Source organism: Sturnira hondurensis, unplaced genomic scaffold, assembly GCF_014824575.4.
Source record: "Sturnira hondurensis isolate 20B ecotype Veracruz unplaced genomic scaffold, ASM1482457v3 Scaffold0001872, whole genome shotgun sequence".
Classification (NCBI taxonomy): domain Eukaryota; kingdom Metazoa; phylum Chordata; class Mammalia; order Chiroptera; family Phyllostomidae; genus Sturnira; species Sturnira hondurensis.
In genome coordinates this window covers 36,509,998-36,529,753 of record NW_028074503.1, presented here as the reverse complement: position 1 = coordinate 36,529,753, position 19,756 = coordinate 36,509,998, and the positions used below count along the sequence as shown (strand labels likewise).

Here is a 19,756-nt window from a genome sequence, read left to right as displayed (position 1 = left end):
TATGCAGGAAAAATAAGGAAATTATGAAGATTAGAGCAGAAATAAATGAAATAGAGAATAGAAAAACAACAAAGAGAATCAACAAAACTTAAGTAGGATCTTCAAAAACAAGATAAAAACTTGACAAACCTTCATCTATACTGTCCAGGATGGAAAGAAGATTCAGATGACTAAAATCAGAAATGAGAATCGGGGGGGGGGGGTGACTGCCGAATTTATAGAAATGAGGATTGTAAGAGATATGATAGAAATTCATGCTAAAAACTAGAAGTCCTACACAAAGTGCACAACTCCTAAACACATAAACTACCAAGCCAAAAAGGAATAGAAAATGCAAATAAATTTATAACAGTTTAAAAGGTTGAATCAGTAATCAACCTCCACCCTTTAAAAAAAAGCCCAGAATCAGATAGTTCCACTGGTGAACTACGCAATACTTTCAAACAAGAATTCACACCAATCCTTTTTCAACTCTTCCCAACAATAGCAAAGGAGGCGGGCGCACACCTTACTCGTTCAACTAAGAAGGAATTCCCTTAACACCAGCACCAACAGAAGAAATCACAAGACTCCTACAGACCAATACTCCTTATGAAAGCAGATGTAAAAACTTCAATAAAATACTAGCAAACTGAAACCAGCCTCATTAAAAAATTATACACCGTGACTAAGTGGGATTTACCTCAGGGACGCAAGTGTGGTGTAACATATGAAAATCAATCGAAGTAACACACCAGAGTATGTTGGAGAGAAAAGTCCATGTTACCTGCTCATCTCAATTGCAGAAAAGCATTCAACAAAATCCAAAACCCTGTCATAAAAAAAAATTCCACAAACTAGAAATGGAAGGAAATTTCTCATGCTAATGAAAGGCATCTGTGAAAAACACAGAGTTTACACTCCGTGGTGAAAGGCTGAATTTCACGCTAAGGGCAGAAGCAAGATGAGGGTGAGCACTTTGGCTGCCGGTATTCTATGTTGTACTAGGAGGTCTAGAGAGAACTAATTGGCAATAAAAAAAATCAAAGGCATCCAAACTTTTAAAAAATGAAGCAAAAGTATATTTGCAGAAGGCCTGATCTAAAAATTGTAAAAAATATACACGCACAATACCTGTTAGAGCTAATAAATGAATTCAGCAAAGTGACAGAATGAATGCAAGATCAACACAGAAACTCAGATGAATTCCTACAACCTGGCAATTAATAATCCGAAATGAAATCAAGAAAACAATTCCATTTATAATAGTATGAAAAATATAATGCTTAGAAATAAATGTCACCCAAGTGGAAGACTTGTAAATTTAAACTACAAAATATTCCAAAATTAATTAAAGACCTAAATAAATGGGCAGATGTCCCGTGTTCATCAACTCCAGCAAGTGATCTTCATAGTCATTGAAATTCCTATCAAAATCCCATTGGCCTTTTGAAAAAATTTACATAATTCAAAACTCAAAATGGAATTGTCAGTAACCCCGAATAGCTAAAATAATCATGATAAAGAAGAATGTTGGAGGACTCGGTTCCCAATTTTAACATTTACTACAGAGCTCTACCCTGAACTTAGGTCACCACCTCCAGCAGAGGTGATACCTGAGAATTTAAATTGGCAAATGCGGCAGGAAGAATACCACAGGTCTAGCCCTGGCCGGTGTGGCTGAGTGGAATGAGTGCTGGCCTGTGAACCAAAGGGTTGCCGGTTTGATTCCCAGTCGGGGCACATGCCTGGGTGCGAGGGGCAGCCACACATTGATGTTTCTTTCCCTCTCTATCTCCCTGCCTTCCTGTGTCTAAAAATAAATAAGTAAAATCCTTCTCAAAGAATATTGCAGGTCTATGTGTAGGGACCGACGTGAGCAGCTCACTGACAGAAGACAGAGTCAGCAGCAGGGGAGTCTGTGTGCCCAGAGNGCCGGTTTGATTCCCAGTCGGGGCACATGCCTGGGTGCGAGGGGCAGCCACACATTGATGTTTCTTTCCCTCTCTATCTCCCTGCCTTCCTGTGTCTAAAAATAAATAAGTAAAATCCTTCTCAAAGAATATTGCAGGTCTATGTGTAGGGACCGACCACTGACAGAAGACAGAGTCAGCAGCAGGGGAGTCTGTGTGCCCAGAGAGTGTGTGCACAGGGAATTGCTGGAGAAGCAGAGGCAGGTCCGACATGAGCAGCTCACTGACAGAAGACAGAGTCAGCAGCAGGGGAGTCTGTGTGCCCAGAGAGTGTGTGCACAGGGAATTGCTGGAGAAGCAGAGGCAGGTCCTGCGAGGTCTTACAGTCACGTTGAGTTTAGACTTTATCTGCAACACCGTCAAGCCACCTAACAGAATTTGGAAACAAGTGGAACCCATATGGCACTCCCACAGTTATTCTCTTACAGGCAGAAGTATCCAGAAAGCAGATAGGGAGTCAGATCTCTCCAGCTTAGAAGGAGTAACTTCTGCCCTGAGCAGCTGTGGCCAGGAGAGCGGGGGCCCTGGTCCCGACAATAATATCACAATTACACATCCTTTAATAGCACTTGACTTGCAGCACTTTCCTAAATGATTAAACTGATTTAGTGTTCACCCCCACACCACCTTGAAAAAGAGAAAAGTGGAGAACGGAGAGGAGGTGAATTTCCACCATTGCCGGGAAGTGCCAGAGCAGAGCGAGGTGTTAACCTGAGTCAGGCTTGCTGTAGAATCTGTGCACTGAGCTACTAAGCTACGGAACCTTCACGGGGTCTCCTAAAGGCGACAGCAAGCTCTCTCTGCTTGCTGAGAGAGGGGCTATGTATTCACAGGTAATCCTTGTTCAAGTTCAGACACTAAAATCTTTCTATGAATACAGAAATTTAAAAAATCAAAGTAAAAACATCCTTGTCAGACATCTACAGCTTCCAGTTATTTTAATTCTGACCCTGAATCTCCTAACATTTATTGTGAGGTAGACCACCCTCTATGTACACTCTTTATACCAAATGAAGAGAACTGATTCATCATCATTAGCTTTAGTGTGAAGGAACCTGTATACTCCATTGATTTGTGTATTAATTCAACAAATATTTACGGAGCACCTGTCACAGGTCATCCTGCATTACGAGAGTGCAGTGAGGACAATGGAGGTGGCCCTAACCTCAGCGCGCTTAGCTAGTGGGCGAGAGGAACACTAAGAAAACATACATTCTCTCTACATATTTACAGACCACAGTATATGCTATGAGGAGAAAATACAAGTACTTTTTAAGACAATAATCTGCATGTAAACAAGTATCAGAAGAAATTAAATTTCTACTGCTGAAAAATAACTGGCCAAGCATATTCAGAATCCTTAAAGATAGCTAAAAATTTAAAGTGCATAACAGGTGATTTGCAAGCAGCTGTGAGATGAGCAAATGTACTCTATTTCATAGAGAATAAAACAAGTCCAAAACAACATTAATGGTGAAATTTTTCAAAAAGTACTAATAAACCACAAGGTAAAAGAAAGACTGATTAATTATGCAGAGTGTGTACACAATTTGGGATTATCCAAATCTTCCAAATCCTTTATTTTGTTCTCTCACCCCATCTGTGCGTATCCCAGGGTAACCATATTTTAATCCTCAGCTTAAACGTTATCTCCTTCCTAAAGTATTTTTCCAAACTCTGCTCGCCTTCCAGCTAGAGTGATTTGTCCTTTTCTCTCAGCATCAAAAATGCTGTTTTTGCGTCTTTCTTAAGGCACTCCGCACACTGGGTGCTGCATTAGGCATTCCGGTGTTGCGTTCCCACCTGCGCCCTCTCTTTATATCACAGGTCCCTGGAGTGCTTCTCACCTGCACCAGCTGTTCAGCGAACAGACTGTGCACGTCCCCTGGCCATTGGTGTTTCCATTAGAAAACAAGAATGACAGATTTGTATCTATATTCACCGCTACATTGCCCCATGCATGTTCTTGTGGGCCAAAGAATAGAATCCTCTGATTTACAAGAAATAACTTGTAAATTCAAGTTATCCAGGCTACCCATGCTTGAATGAGTCATTGGGGGTAAGCTTGGTATCATTTTAAAATTTTTTCTTTATAGAAAATATTGTTCAAAACCATCATGATTAAATTGTACTTCAACTGATGTTATATACAGAGATGACATATTAAATGTATTTTCTCTTGTCTTCTAGTGTCTTCAAAAGACCTATTACAAGACGATACAATGGACAGAAAAGGACCAACTATAGGATTTCAAAAAGTAAGCTCTGTTACAGTAATCCGTCATACTTCGACTCTATTTTTGAGAGTAAGAGTATTGTAATAATACCTGCCATGAAATGTTACTTTAATATCATTGGGTATTGAAATAAGGGTAATTTTTCTTTGTTGACTATTAGGAGTGATTTAATATTAATTTTAAAAACACAACAGTTGCCAGGAAAAAGAAGGCATGTAGAATTATTTTGAAAAGTTTAACTGCAGTGCGTTTCTGTCTTCGATTGTAACTTCAAATGCTTAAAGCAGCGAAGTGATTTTCAAATGAGCCTTCCAGGCGCCCGAGAGTGGGGTCTGAGGTATTCTCGGAGCTCCTGAACCTCACCGCCACTGGGAACACGCGTGAAGCTTCACGTGGACGCTGTGCGCTGGTTCCCCTCTTCAAAGAGAGAAACCGCAAAGTCCATCTTTTCTAGTCTCACGTTCAATGTTTTCCAGAGTCAAGGGAAACAAAGTATATTGTTCGATACAAATGGAAATCCAAGAAGAAAGAGCAGTTTGGGTTGAAAAGTGAAACAACCAACAAACCAGAATTCTCCACGGAAGGAGTCAACGTTCAAAGGGTCTAGATGAAAATGGGAGGGAGGTGGGGAGTGATGGGGGTGGGCTGGGATTGGGGGGGTGGGGCAGGAACCTGTACTTAAACAACAATGAAAATAAAATAAAATGCTGGAAAAAAAAAGAAACATACTCAAGCTCAAGTTCTCTTTTTTGTTCAAAGCCCATGGTTTCCATTAAGGTCCGCTCTAGTGTTGTTCAGTCTGTGGTTTCGAACCACATACAATGACATGAGTGCATCATCATAATAGCACCGAGTGGTTTCACTAGCCGGAAGCCCTGGACACTGCTGATCTTTTTACTGTCTCCATGGCTTGTGCCTTTTCCAGAATGTCTTTTAGTTGGGATCAACTTTTATACTTTCATGTATAAAAGTTCCAGGTGGACATTCCCATGTACGCAGTACGTAAGAGAATTTACTCATGACGACTCTCCCTGTCTTTCTAAAAACAACCATCTTACTGGTGACAGCCCGCTGACCAGTATATGTATCAAAATAAAAGGTCAAGAATGGAGAGGCTGTGATATAACTATCATGTAGATGTAAATATAGAACTATATGTAAATATATAATAGCTAATAATATAAATACAAGCATAGAGGTTTTAAAAATTATAACAACTCCATAAGACAAAATATAGATATAAAAAGGTCTAATAAGTTAGAATAGAATGTAAAAATCAGAAAGAAGAAAATTTACGTCTGCTAACTTTATCTAGTTTTATGGCAGACAAAGAAGAAATACGATGCTAACTTCTCTTAAACATTATCTTTACATCTCTAATGAAAAACAAAGAGAGTACATGTACCTTAGATGGATGAAACCAAAAAAGGGAGGGGAAATACTCATTTAAAATTGTGTGCAAATTGTATGTATTCTTAAAAAATAAAACATTGAAAATATTTTAGGCAAAAAAATAAGCAAATACCATAATTTAAATGATTTATTAAAGTGCAAAGAGAATATTTCATGTTATTCTGCAACTTGAACTTCTTACCACTTCTTCATCAATGTACTTATTGAGTCCAAGCCTCGGTTCAGCATCTACATCTTCCACACATCCTTTTCCACCCTGTGTCCACTCTCTAATGGAAATGCCCTGCTCTGTGCTTTCATAAGAACAAAACATATCTCTATTTTATCATGAGCTTGCTAAGATTCCACAAAAATTAGTAGTTACTAGACCATCCCCACCAGTTCCATGTGGTTCTTTAATGGAAGGATCCGTGTCTCCTCTGTTGGTCTCCAGCAAATGAATGACTATTTGCTAGATGGATACAACATGGACTTAAACACCATTGGATAATGAATTGGAGGGGGACACCCTTAGGCTATGACTGGCATGTGGGATGGGAAAGCTGTCTCCCTTGCCACAATTCATGACACTTCTCTAGAGCCATCCTAGTATCAGAGGACCTCCCCCTGAGGTCCCCGAGGGGCAGGCTGCAGCCCTAGCTCCAGCCCCGCGAAGTTCAGCATCTCCCTGTTCCAGTCCCTCGTACAGGTATCTGCCGAGGCAATCCCAGTAGGTCTCCCAGTGGGGATTTGTGCAGGCCCCTCTTGTGCACACATCTCCTTTCATGTCTTTTGAGCCTCTTCACTGTTGCAAAGGGGAGAATTAGTTTAAGTTCAGTATGTTTAAGCAGTTCATCCAAGATCACATGGGGTCACCTGGCAGAAACATTAATGATGATGACGCCAGAAGAACTAGAGGGCAACCGGTCGCTGTGGAATGAGTGAAAAACCATAAACAGACTCCCAGCGCAGCTCTCCCTGGTCAGGAACCTTGTCCCCACCCCTCCACCACCATTCCAAGATCCCCTCAAACTCCCCCATCAAATCGGATGCATCCTCACATACTTATGTTCAGAAAAGAACTAAAGTTGGTAAGAAATAGTTAAAAGGCACAATGTGATAAGAACCAGAATAACCCCAGTAGAAAAATCAGATGTCAGTAAGAAACCTTGCTATATTTGTGGCTACACAGAAGGTGCACCCAGTGTTCTTCCAACATTCCCCTTGCTTCAGCACACTTTACAGAATACAGAACACCCGAGGTCAAAAAATACTTAGGAAAATATGTGACAAAATCCCAGATGGGAAATTCTTGCAGTTCACTTCCTACTTGTGCTCTTTCTGGTTACATCAGTACCATATAAAGCGACTACATGTTTAAATAGCTCTGGAGAAGCACTCCACCTTTCTTTCCAAAGTAGTTATACCCAGGTCTTTAAAAAGGAAAGACTGCGTGTATTGTCCGCTGTGTGTACACAAGACACAGAGCAAAGCTTGCAACCTGCCCCCGAACCCCGAACCACCCCCCCCCACCCCGTGCACCAAGCCTCGCTGGGTGCTACTCCAAGACCAGCAGCAGGACCAACCCCTCAGGGCAAACACAGCTGCACTTCAGTCTCAAGTACAGTGTCAGACCTGGGTGGATATGTCATTTAGCATTATCTGGGGTAATTTTGGGCTGCTATTTTAGTTTAAAATATTTTATTACAGTCTAATTAACCTACAAAATTGGATGCAATAAAAAAATAAATAAAATGTTGTTCACTTAAAAGTCACCTCTAACTTCCCCTGCCAGTTAGTTCTATTGCAATGTGCTAGACAGAGGTGCTTGCAAAATATCTGAAAGAAAGCTTCTCTGAAGTCAAAACTATTATTTTTGCCACTAAATTAAATAATAATTTAAAAAAATATTTCACTGAATCTCAAAACACAAAACTCAGGAAGGAAAATCGAAGCCTGCTTTTTAAGAGTTATTTCCCGTTCTCCAAGGAGCAGTGATCCCTGAGTATCAATAAACACAGAAGTAGTAGATCCCCCAGGAAAGTCGGGTGTGTTCTACTTTGTTTTTAAATAAACTCAGATCATATTAACATCGGCAAAGTAGATTCAAACCCGTTAGAACACATACACAGTCAAGCTCTTTGAATAGAACTAAGCGAGTAGAAGGCAGAGTCAGTTATTTTACGGACACCACTCTTTCTGCAAGCTGCCACTTCCATGACTTGGCAATAAACAAAATCATTAAAGGAAATAAATAACTGCATTCCGAGGTCAAGCAGACATCCCCACAGCCTTAAAGCCTTGATCTAATAACCTTTATTTCGCCAGAAAGTATAAAGCACACTCATTTTATCTTTAATTAGGGAGCTACTCTTCAGCTTAATTCATTTGATAGCTTTCAAGCACGGGACAAATAAGTGTTTTCCAATGAACATTTTAAAATTGCATTAATATATGCATTAAATAACATTTTATTTCCTTCCATTAGTAGTTTGTCTTTTCCTCTTTTTGAGGGAGAGTTTAAACATACAAACTCTGAACTCTAATTTCTAGGTATCAGGGCCAGCAAATGTATTCCTGTTGCCTGTAGTCACCATTTAATTAACTAACCTGTGGATAGGATTAAGTTTACATATTGAAACCTTGTTTAAATACAGAAATATGCATACCTATTAAACAATTAGCTTAAAGTAATTTTCACTTTTTAATCAATTTATCAGTAGATTTGGGCTCTTTTAAACACTTCAGAATTTCAGCAATGAACTGGTTTAGTTTAATAATTTTTTGAGAAAAGTTTCATTAAATGTATCCTTTATTATACAATACTTTGGTGTTTATAATTGTAATATATTTACAGGTTCCTTTTTGTTTCCTTTTCTTTGGTTGTTATAATTCAGATATATGTTAATAGATTCCTATTATCTAATGGCTGTGGTTTTAAAGAAACAACACTTAAATGCAGTCGCTATTTTCAATACATGTAGTAAAACAAAACTAATGGAGATTATCCATGATGCCTTTGCCCTGCCCAGGTTCTTCTATTTACCTGCCCAATTCCTCTTCCACACCCACCTAACGAGCTCCGCCTCTTCACCAGAACTAACTCACATGACTCCATGTTTTAGGAGCCTTCTTGGTTCTCAGCTGCAGCGTCACCTTCTACTTGTCTCACCATCTTCCCTTGCAAAAGGCACATGTCAGTCTGTTGGTCTACTTTCTTGATCTGTTATTTTATGTGCTCCTAGAACTTAAAAGCCATGGTCTCTGCTTTGACGTATCCTGGCCACCTACGTGGTGACTGCACACAGCAAGACCTCCAGACAGCTGACATCCAGTGAGCGAATCACTGTTAGATTCTAGTAAAAGGAACAGCTTTCACATAAACCAGCATCAATTAAAGAGATAATCTCATTTAAAACAAAAGAAATAGACTTCTGGCCAAGATGGAGGCATGGGTAGACAACCTTGCACAACCAAAATAAAGGACAACAAAGATTTAGAAACAAAAACAAAACCAAAACCGACAGAAAATTGAACTGTAGGGAAGTCCCACAACCATTCATCTAGGCTGGTCGGTAAGAGGGGCGGAGTGTGCAGCCGGTGGAGAGGGGTCCCAGCAGGAAAAGGTGGAGGCTGGCAGACCTGGGGTACAGGCAGCAGCTGGTAGACCCCAGATGCGGCGTGGCAATGGGCAGACACAGTGCGGCGCGCAAGGTGGCTGACTGACCGCGGTCACACATTCCTGCACAGATAAACTAGGCGAAACTGGGGAGCAAGACAGACCATGCAACCCAGGGCTCCAGCACTGGGACATAAAGCCTCAAAACACCAACTGAAAAGATGCAGGGAGAGACTCCCAGCTTCACAGGAGAGTTTGTTGGAGAGACCCACAGAGTCCTAGAATGCAATAAGCCCACCCACCTGGGGACCAGCACCAGAAGGGTCCAGTTTGCTGGTGGGAAGTGGCAGAGGGAACTGAAATCCCAGAGAGAGCAGAACAAGCACCACTGGTCCCTCTCTGACCCCGCCCCGCACATACAGTGTCACAACCCAGCCACTGTGTTGCCCCACCCTGGTGAACACTTAAGGCTCTGCCCCTCATACATAACAGGCATGACCTGACCCCCCAAAATGGCACAAACAGAAGAACAGATCAAAGCCCCAGAGCTAATACTTTTAAATGACCAAGAAATAGCCAACCTACCAGATGCACAGTTCAAAATACTGGTGATCAGGATGTTCACAGAATTGGTTGATTTTGGTTGCAAATTAGATGAAAAAATGAAGGCTACACTAAGTGAAATAAAGGAAAATGCACAGGGATCCAACAGTGATGGAAAGAAAACTGCAACTCAAATCAATGGAGTGGACCAGAAGGAAGAAAGAAACAACCAAACAGAAAAGAATAAAGAAACAAGAAGTTAAAAAAATGAGGAGAGGCTTAGAACCTCCAGGACATCTTTAAACGTTCCAACATCCGGATTATAGGGGTACCAGAAGGGGAAGAGGAACAGCCACAAGTGGAAAACTTATTTGGACAAATAATAAAGGAGAACTTCCCCAGTCTGGCAAAGGAAATAGACTTCCAGGAAGTCCAAGAAGCAAAGAGAGTCCCAAAGAAGTTGGACCCAAGGAGGAACACACCAAGGCACATCATCATTACATTACCCAAGATTAACAGAATAAAATAGAAAATAGCAACTGTATATTACAGTGAAGAATGACTTTTTAAATAAGACACAAAAAGTATAAGCCATAGAGAAAATAAGTAAGTTGATTTCACTAAAATTTAAAATATCAGTAAGACACAGGGGACTGCAAGAAAATTAAAGACAAGCTGTACCACAGGTGTAGATGGTTGTATATTTTTTAACTGCAAGAGAACACTCAAAAAGAAGGCCGAACCCTGGCACATTCACACCACACAGAAAGCCGGGCTGTGGAACTCAAGGGCTAACTCACAGGCTGGGAAATGAATGTATCAACAAACATATGAAAACATGCTTAAACATCAGGGAAGTCCAACTTTAAAACACTCATTTATCCATGGTAGGAAAATGTTTCACCCCACCAGGTGCTGATGAGCAAGCAGAGTGATGGGGAACACAGACACTCTGGGAAGCACAGACATGAGCATGGACCTACCTGGCCCAGCAAATCTATCACTGAGCATAGAACCTGAAGAAACTCTTGCACAATTGCATTAGGAAATACACACTGTGGAGTATTTATACAAAGGAAAAGCATACAGAAATCAAATGAATAAACTAGAAGTCAATATATCAAAATGATTAAATCTCAAAAACATAACCAAATATGTTTCAGGAAGTCATACTGTATGATTCTGATTGTATAAAGTTGAAACTATATGAAGCAAGGGCATAAATTAAAGAAATATAAAAATGTAATAGATATAGAAAAACTATATGCATAGATTTATAAGTATACATTTACTTCTGAAGTTCCTGTATTGGGATGTATAAGGACCTCAGGTTTATCCATTTTATAATATATTTTTAAATCTAAAGAAAATGTAGCAAAATGTTATTTTAATAAAGTTATGGATTCTCTGTATGCCTGAAATATTTCGTAGTTTAAAGAAATACAGCAGTGTCAATTACTGTTGAGGATATGATAAAGGAAGTTCTCTCATATCATTGCTTCTGAGCTTATCCATTAGAACAGTTACTTCTGAGCAATCTGAAAACTTCTAGTAAAGTTCAAACGTACCGGTACATGTTTTAAAAACCAACAACTCTACTTTTATCCACACCGCACACCCTGGATACACGGCATCAAAGAGAATTATTTACGTCTACTTGTTGAAGCACAAAAAGAAAAGCCTTATAAATGCCCATCAACAGAGGAAGCGTGGTTTCTCATGCAACACAAGGCCATATGACCATGGACATGAACAAACTGGGTCTATACAGGAACAGAGAAATACTGAATACCACTGTGGAGTGTGTTAAATGGTCAGAGATTCAAATGGGTCTTCAACTCGGCATTTTTCTATCTTAAAAATTCAAATCAGAAAAAGGTACTGTGGTAATACTGGTAAAGTATGGGTAGTTTGTAATATGAGTCTGTGTAATTTCCAATCTGCTTGGGATATTACATAATTTTGAAATCCCTGAATGAAACAATGGTAGGTATTGTGGATAGCTCTAAATTACAAGTTTAAGTTTAATTATTACTCTAGGTAATGAGAAACCCTGGGAAAACTTAAGAGGGGGAATTATATGTTTCAAACTGAAATTTAGGAAGATTACTCTGGCAGGACTACAAAGGTGGTAGAGCAAGCAGGCAGTAAAAAAGGACCATTGGGAAGTCCCCTCAACATCTGAACCTAAAGTTATAGAAGTGAAATGTCAACTGGAAAGAGACCACAGATGACACTCCCAGGTGGCATCGAGATGTGGCATTTGGTTGTGTGTAGTGACTCAGAGAAAGGAAAGATCCAGTATTGTCTCTGAGATCAGATACGGAATCACGTTTCAATGAGGAGCCATGTGGATAGAAACATCTACTTATAAATGTTCGTCTGTGACAGAGTGGCTGGTGTGGGAAGAAGAGCGTGTTCTATCTGGAGGTATTCATTGGTCCGAGGTGCACTACAGGACAAGCAGGTACCAAGCAGGACAAGTTTCTTAGAAATTTGGGCAAGCACATAAGGAGATTAGAAGTGAGAAGAAGGTTTGAAATCGCTACTTTAGAGAAGTTTTTGGACCTGGGGGGATAAAACTGTAGGGACCAGGACTAAATAAGAATCCTAAGAGAAGGAGGATGGGATGTGAAAAAAAAAGCATTGGGAGAGTTGTGTCAGTGGTGGGGATGGGGAGAGCAGGAGAGGGGGGCGTCAGTGAACGACAGGGTGAGAAAGGGGGCGAGGCACAGTGTGGGGGTCCTTGCCCCGCAGCACATGTAACAGAGGTATTAGAAGCACATGAAGTTTATTTAAGTCTGGAAGTTGGCGAGATAGCTACAGGACCCAGCAGAAGTAACGCCTGCTTAAGTGTGGTTGGCAGGGTAAGGATATGGCTGTAATAATTTATAGTTTTAATTTGAACGTTTTGCCTAAAATGCCACATGGTATGTTGGAGTGTGAAATTGCTATGTTACAGAATTACATGCCTATAATTTTTCTAATAAAAGATTTTGTAATAAAAAAGGGCCGTATTTGTGCCAGGCCCTATACAATGGAAGGTCCAGAAGTGGAGTGTTTTCTAGGTCGTATTACTTGTGATTTTGGTATCTCCTGCAAATTAAGGTGACGTTTTTAAAGACTGACAGTGAAGAGCTAGTCTGGCACAGACAAGGAGGTCCCAGGGCCCAGGGGAGGAAGTACAGCCACCCGACGCCTCCGTGTGGGGGTTGCCTATGCGTGCCACCCTGGCCACCTCCCCTCCGGTTCCCGCGGCCTCATGCCTGTGCAACCAGGCCTGTCATTTGCCCATCTGGTAACTCTAAAACCCCTTGACTCAAGCAGTTGCTCTGTATTAAAATCTGACCACAGCTTTGTCTTTTGACTGTATCAAATACAAAACCTGGCAAAGGAGTGTGCCCAAGGCAAAAAAGGGATGTCCCAAAGAGGCGACATCAAATATGAAACACTCCCCGAATAATGATGTCCCTTCTTTGTGGCAAGTCAAGTCGGTGTCTGCTGTTTCGACACATCAGTATCAGTAGGTCAGAGGGTGGGGTCTACCATGAGCCAGACGTGTCTGCGTACAAGGAGAGGTAAAGGGAGTTCACAGCTGTCCGCGTGGAAAATCGTCCAGTAATTAACAAACAATTGCGCAAGAATAAACTCCGTGTTCCCACATTCACAACTGTAACCCTACTTTTGCCCCGCCCCGTATTCATGGAGACAGGGATATGTTATAAGGAAAGAGTGAATACAGAATTTAAAGAAATGATTGTAAGAGTTATGTCATTATACAATGCTTTTCATGATTTGATACCTTTAAAAATTTAATGATTGAATAAACGTTTCTAAAGGACGAGCATAAAATTCAGGAACATTTTTTTCTCCACAAGATTTTCTTAAAGGAAAAAAAGCTGATTAACTAGTTAAAACAAATTTCAAAGCAAACATTCAAAAAAAGTTTTAACACGTCTACTTTGCCCAGATAGTCAGCTAAGACGCTGTCCTCAGCAGTTAGCACCAGAATATTGGAGAAGGCACTTCACCCTGGAGGCTCCTGGGGAGGGGGGGGGCTGGGGCCCTCATTCAGGACAACACTAAGCACTGATCTGTGAGGAGTAAAGGCACATGAGAACAGTTCATCTCCAAATATGTTTCCACATCAAAATGGTCTCTGATTCATCTGGCCTCCTACTCGGGTCTTTTCCAATCCCATTAAACTAGATATTTGAAAGCATATGTCCTTAAGAAATCAAATACCTGTACCTGTTTCATTAGAATTCACTTTTGAAATTTAGTTTTGAACATGAACCACAGGAGAATCATTATGTGTATTTTGAGTTAAAAATAGTTTATTTGGGGAAGTCCACAGTTCTGAGTCCATAAAATCAGTAATATGTATTAATTATGAAAACGAAATGTTTATGTAATTCCCATTTCTATGATTTTGGATATGGCTTGTACCTTCTCATTTTTAAGGCAACAATATTTAGAGTTTTCTTATCATGTGGAACCCACTTATTGAGCTTCACAGCAACATGTGTGTGAAGTTCTGTCATTTGGACATACCCTTGTGAACACTAGAATATTCTGAATAGAAGCATCTCTAAAGTTTTTTTTTAATAAATAACATTCTCCAAAAGAGTCAAGTTAATTGAGTTTAATACTTGAAGATTAAAACAACAACAAATCTGTCTCAATACCAGCCTCTGTGAAGTTCACATTTCTCAAGCACAAATGGAACACAAAAGTAACTCCTCTGTGCATAAAAATGCTTTTATTGTTTTCCAGGAAGGCTGTGCATTACAAAGGCGTAACTCTCAACCCCATGTCTGGAAAGAGCAGCTTTGGAAATGGAAGCACCACACATTCCCACACATCTTTAGGGGAAATGGAATTCTAAGAGGATATTTCAAAGGCTGATAATGCCATGGTTACCCAAGGAGCACTGGGTAACCCAAGGTACGTTCTTCCCTTGGATCCTATCTTTTAGTTAGGTTGCGTGTTTGCTTTTCTTGTATGTAATCCAGGAAAGCTCGAGGGTGGTAGGAACCCAACAGACCCCAGGGCAGTGCGCAGGGAGGAGAGCTCTCTGAGCTGTTGCATGCCTTGGTCTCATTTTCACGTGCCCAGTGACTCCGCGGAAGCACACACACTTGTCACCGGGGGACTTAGATCATCCAGGAGCTTACAACATTTGAGGTGTCAGACACTATTGAAATTCCAAGAACACGGGAGAGCAAAAGAATGATGAATAAGCACCACGTGGGAGAAGGAAGGGCTTCAAAGGTCAAGTTCCTGAAATGGCTCTCGCCGCCCGAGCTAGCTCCGCACCTCCTTCCTCGGAGGCTGATTGTGCGGGAGACAGATCTGAGCCCTGCTTCCGGCCCGGAGAAGCCATCAGCCTCCTGCCCGGACAACTGCAGCTTCTCACGTGGCTTCCTTCTTATCTCCTGGGAAAAGAAGGAGGCGCATTCTTCTGCCCGAGAGCAGCTCCTGAAACCCTGCTGAGGGTCTGCACCTCCTCCTCCCGCGCCAGACTGCGGGGAGGAGCTTGTACTCCCCTCTTCTCTAGATCTGCCGAAGTTCCAGAATGGGTTCCTTGTGTCCTGGGGGGGGGGGGGGGGGGCAATCTGCATCTTGAATGTGAAACCCCAAAGGGGCAGCACAAAAAGGCAAGTCGGCTTTTCCCCTGCCTCCAACACGTGAGTTCACCACCACCCACCCACCCACCGACTCCCCATGAAGCGACTCCTTCTGGGTGTCCGGGGTTCCTTCCTCTTTTAGGGACTTCGCCCTACCTTAGTTCAATTTTCTGAAGCAATATTCATCTCTCGTTTTTTAATTTGTGATAAAAATCAATGAGGTTCCCCCCTCCCTATTGTAGTATCCCTCCATTCAGAGGGGAACATAAGGAATGTTCTCGTCCGAGGCCCCTTTGCCCCCAAATTCCGGAGCTTTCAGAACAGGAACTTTGAGAACAGTGAGGGCGATAGATATCCCAGGAATCCAAAAAAAACCCCCCAAAACAAAACAAACAAACAAAAAAAACGGGCACTTTTCGCCCACAGCTGGTGTTTACCCTCCTGCCCGGGACCAGCCAGCCCAGGTAGGAATCCAGTGCCCACCTCTCCCGTGTGGTTTCCCCGGAACCTCGTGCCAGGTGCTCCCACCTCTTCCCACGCACCCCAAGGCTGGGTAGCTCTCAGCTCAGGTTCTTCCCCTCCTCTCCTGCCCCCTCCTGTCCACACCCCAGGTCCTCCACGACCACGCACAAGTCCTTCTTACCTCCTCGTCCAGTCACTAGAGAAGTTCCAACCCCCTCCCCCCGCCCCCCCGGGTCTACATTGTTTCTGCCCTTGTCAGGCAGAGAGCATCTTTCAAGAAAACAAAACAAAACTATGAAATGGTCTCCATAAACTTTGCGGTCGTGAACGCTCCCGCGCCGGCGGCTGTGAGCACACACCTGCCCGCACCCAGGCGCAGGTGCACCTGTCGGGGCGCACACAGGGCCAGGGAGCCAGTCCACGAGAAACCCGCCCAGGGCGCACTCAAGTCGCTGGCAGTCCGCGGCAGAGATGCGAGGTGCTGCTTGGGCATCAAGAGAATTTCTAAATGGGCTTGGGAAGCGGGAACCAGAAAACGGTGATACCAAACACACACACTGGGGGGTCTGTCTACCTACCCCTTGCACACTTTTGAGAACAGACCATGGTGGGTCACACTGTGTATGAACCGTCCTCAGGGCACATTCGTCGCGTATGTGACAGTCCCTGTTGTCTACCTGACTTCTCAGTCTGGGTCCAAACCAGTCTGGTGCACAGGGAGATGGGGACCCGAAAGCTCCCGGAGCCCTCAGCCCCCCATGCAGAGCCCCCGAGGCAGGTGCGGCCCGGGACGCCCAGCAACAAGCACGCCGTCTGCGGGCGCTGCCTGAGTCCCCGCGCCAGTCCCTGCTCCCCGCCCCCCAGCTCCGATGGCCCGAGCCAGGCGGGCGCTGGGGAAGGAGAAAGCCGAGCAAGCCACTCACCCCCAGCTTCCTGCTGCGGATTTTCACGTAGCCCTGCTTGACTATGTCGTTAAAGTTGGAGGCCATGCCAGCGCACTCGGCTTCCGAGAGTCCAGAGCCGCCGTCCGCCGCCGGGTCCGCGCCGGTCCTGCATCCAGACAGCAACCGCCAGGAGCGCGCCACTGCCTGGTGCCCCCGAGCTCCCGCCGGCGGGGACAGGGGGTGGGTGGCAGGGCAGCAGCGGACAGGGACACGGCCTGGCACAGCAAGCTGCGCCCGCCCTCCGAGTGCTGGTCCCCACCTTCGCCCCCGCCACCCCTGCAGCTCCCACGGGCTGGCCCCTCACTCCTCGGAGCACAGCCGGCTGCAGCGCACCATCTCAGATCACCGGCGCAGGGGGGGGGGGGGGGGACGGGAAGGGGCGGGGGGCGGGCCGATTTGCCAGTGCGGCTCCCTCCCCCCGCCCCCCACAGCCGGCGGGGTGGCAGGGCTGGGAGACGCGCGCCAGAGGCGCTTCATCACCGCCTCCCCTTCCAGTGCCCAGCCGCTCCCACCCGGCTCCCCAGTCCACAGCGCTCCCAGTGCCGGATTCCTGAGGACCAGCTCCTCATTCTGGGGCTCTTGATCCTAAGTGGATCCTGGGAAAAGGGTAGGCGGCTGGGATGCTTCAAAGGAAAGAGGCCATCGGGAGCGAGACAATTGTGGATTGCAAGGGCCGTGTTTACAGTGCATTTTTATTCCTGGGCACGGGCTCGCCCTCCAGGTCTTTGCCCCGTTAGGAAGTGTGGATCGACGCCAAGCCCTTCCCGGTGCACACAAAGAGACCAATCGTGCGCATGTGTCTAATCCCTTTGCTGCTGGAGACACTAAGCACTCGGGCGAGGCAGCCTGTCGCCTACATCCTTCCCAACAAGCAGCCGGGGCCAGAGTGAATGGATTTATGCACGCATTTTGGTATCCCACCGAAAGTAGCCAGTGGCTTTTCATTTTCTAGGGGAAAATGGGCACAGTAGCTGTTACCCGTGGTGCAAATGATTTATTGAAATGATCAACTTGTAAAAACAAAACAATGAGAACTTTCTCCTCTTAACGTAGGAACGCATGGCATTTTAAAATAGGCTATTCTCTATAATAGAGAAATTGTCATTTAAAATTATATCATTTTTATAAGATAGCAAGGTAGTGTGCCCATTAAGCCAACCACAGAGGTTTTTGGCCCATCATTAAGTCTCCAAATACTCAGTGGGAACTCTAACTTGCCTTATCAGCATGCTATTCCTATTCATTCTTTATGTAGCAAACAATGGTTTGGTTTGTCAAGCATGCAGAGCCCTGGAGGCTGGGGCAGAAACCTAGAATCAGGTGGCAAGATCCCTTAGGCTGACCTTCCCAGAAAACTTGCATACATTCCCCTTAAGTTAATGCGATTCCTTCTGCCAAATCCCTGGATATGTTGACCATTCCATTCATTTGTTGCTATTACATATACTACATGGCTATTATTTCTTTTCTTTACACAAAGACATTGAGGTTTGCAGGTATGTACTTTAAACACATTATTTCATTCAGTCTTCCTTTGCAACCCCATGTGTTAACCAAAAATTACTTGCCATTTAATAGATGTGGAAACAAGCTCAGAGACCTTCAATTGCAGAGCCATAATTTCAAGACTGGTTTTGAGTCTACAGTGATTCTATTTCCACCGTTATTTATATAATAATCTGTTTCCACGGGTCAATTGTAAAATATTTGAAGCGAAGGGTTAACTTCATTGTGACAACAATGTTAGTGCTGACTAAAGGGAGGTGTGGTTTGCAAGTCTGGTTGTTAGGGATGCATAATGGTTATGCCTTCGTGCGTGTGCTTACTTGAGTCTCTTAACACCCTAATATGATTTAAGTATTCTGCTGAACTTACATATGATGCTGAAATTTCTGATATAGCAATTTGTGTGTGTGTGCGTGTGTGTTTATAATAAGTGCCCTCTCTCTCTTAAACTGTTTGTTTGTTTGCTGATTTAAAACACTAGGTACTTGTGATATAAGTTTACCCAGTTCTGGATTTGATTGATTGTATCTTCATTACACCATTTACTGTATCACCTAAGCTTCCAACTTTTTGCTAACTAGAAATGTGACTTAGAAATTTAAGTACATTCTTGTTTTCAAGACATTCGTTTAAAAAAAAGCTTTTGAAAAATTGAGCTCTCATTTATGACAAACACTATCAAAAAATTGGGCATGGAGAGAATGTGGATCAACATAATAAAGGCCATATATGACAAAGCCACAGCTAACATCATATTCCACAATGAAAAACTAAAAGCATTTTCCTTAAGATTTAGGAACAAGGTAAGAATGTCAACTTTCACCACTTTTATTCAATGTAGGACTAGAAGTCCTAGCAATAGCTATGAGGCAAGAAAAAGAAGTAAAAGGCATCCAGCTGGAAAAAGAAGAAATAAATCTGTTGTCATTTACAGGTGACATGATACTCTACACAGAGAACCCTGAAGAGTTCACTGAAAACTATTAAACCTGATTAATTAATTCAGCAAAGTAACAGGTTATTTTGAAATATTCAGGTTAATATTCAGAAATTGGTTGCAGTTTTATACAACAATAACAAACTATCTAAAAATTAAAGAAAACTACCCCATTTACAATTGCATCAAAAAATAAAATACCTAGCAATATGTTTAACCAAGAAAGTACAATACTCAGAAAATTATAAAACATTGAAGAAAAAGATTGAAGAAGGTAGAAATAAATGGAAGCATATTACCATGCTCAGGGACAGGAAGAATTAACTTTGTTAAAATATCCATACTACCGTAAACAATCTATACATTCAATGCATTCTCTATTGAAAAACCAGTGGAGTTTGGCACGATACATCACACTCATAATTTCTGGTGTTTGAATTGCCCCATCATTGACCACAAGGAGCAGCTTAGTGGATACTTATTATTTGTTTGTTTTTATCAGGTACCCATGGACCTCAGTAGTTTCGTAGTGAT

At 42.8% G+C, this 19,756-nt stretch overlaps 1 protein-coding gene across 1 annotated transcript in view; it reads right to left on the bottom strand.

Moving 5' to 3' along the window:
- DOK6 (docking protein 6) overlaps positions 1 to 17,140 on the bottom strand; it is a 245,924-nt gene extending 228,784 nt beyond the window's left edge. The window contains exon 1 of the mRNA XM_037035647.1: positions 16,759 to 17,140. Coding sequence (XP_036891542.1) covers positions 16,759 to 16,824 — 66 coding nt within the window. The 5' untranslated portion in view covers positions 16,825 to 17,140. The remainder of the gene's footprint in view (positions 1 to 16,758) is intronic.
- Between the last annotated feature and the right edge of the window lie 2,616 nt (positions 17,141 to 19,756).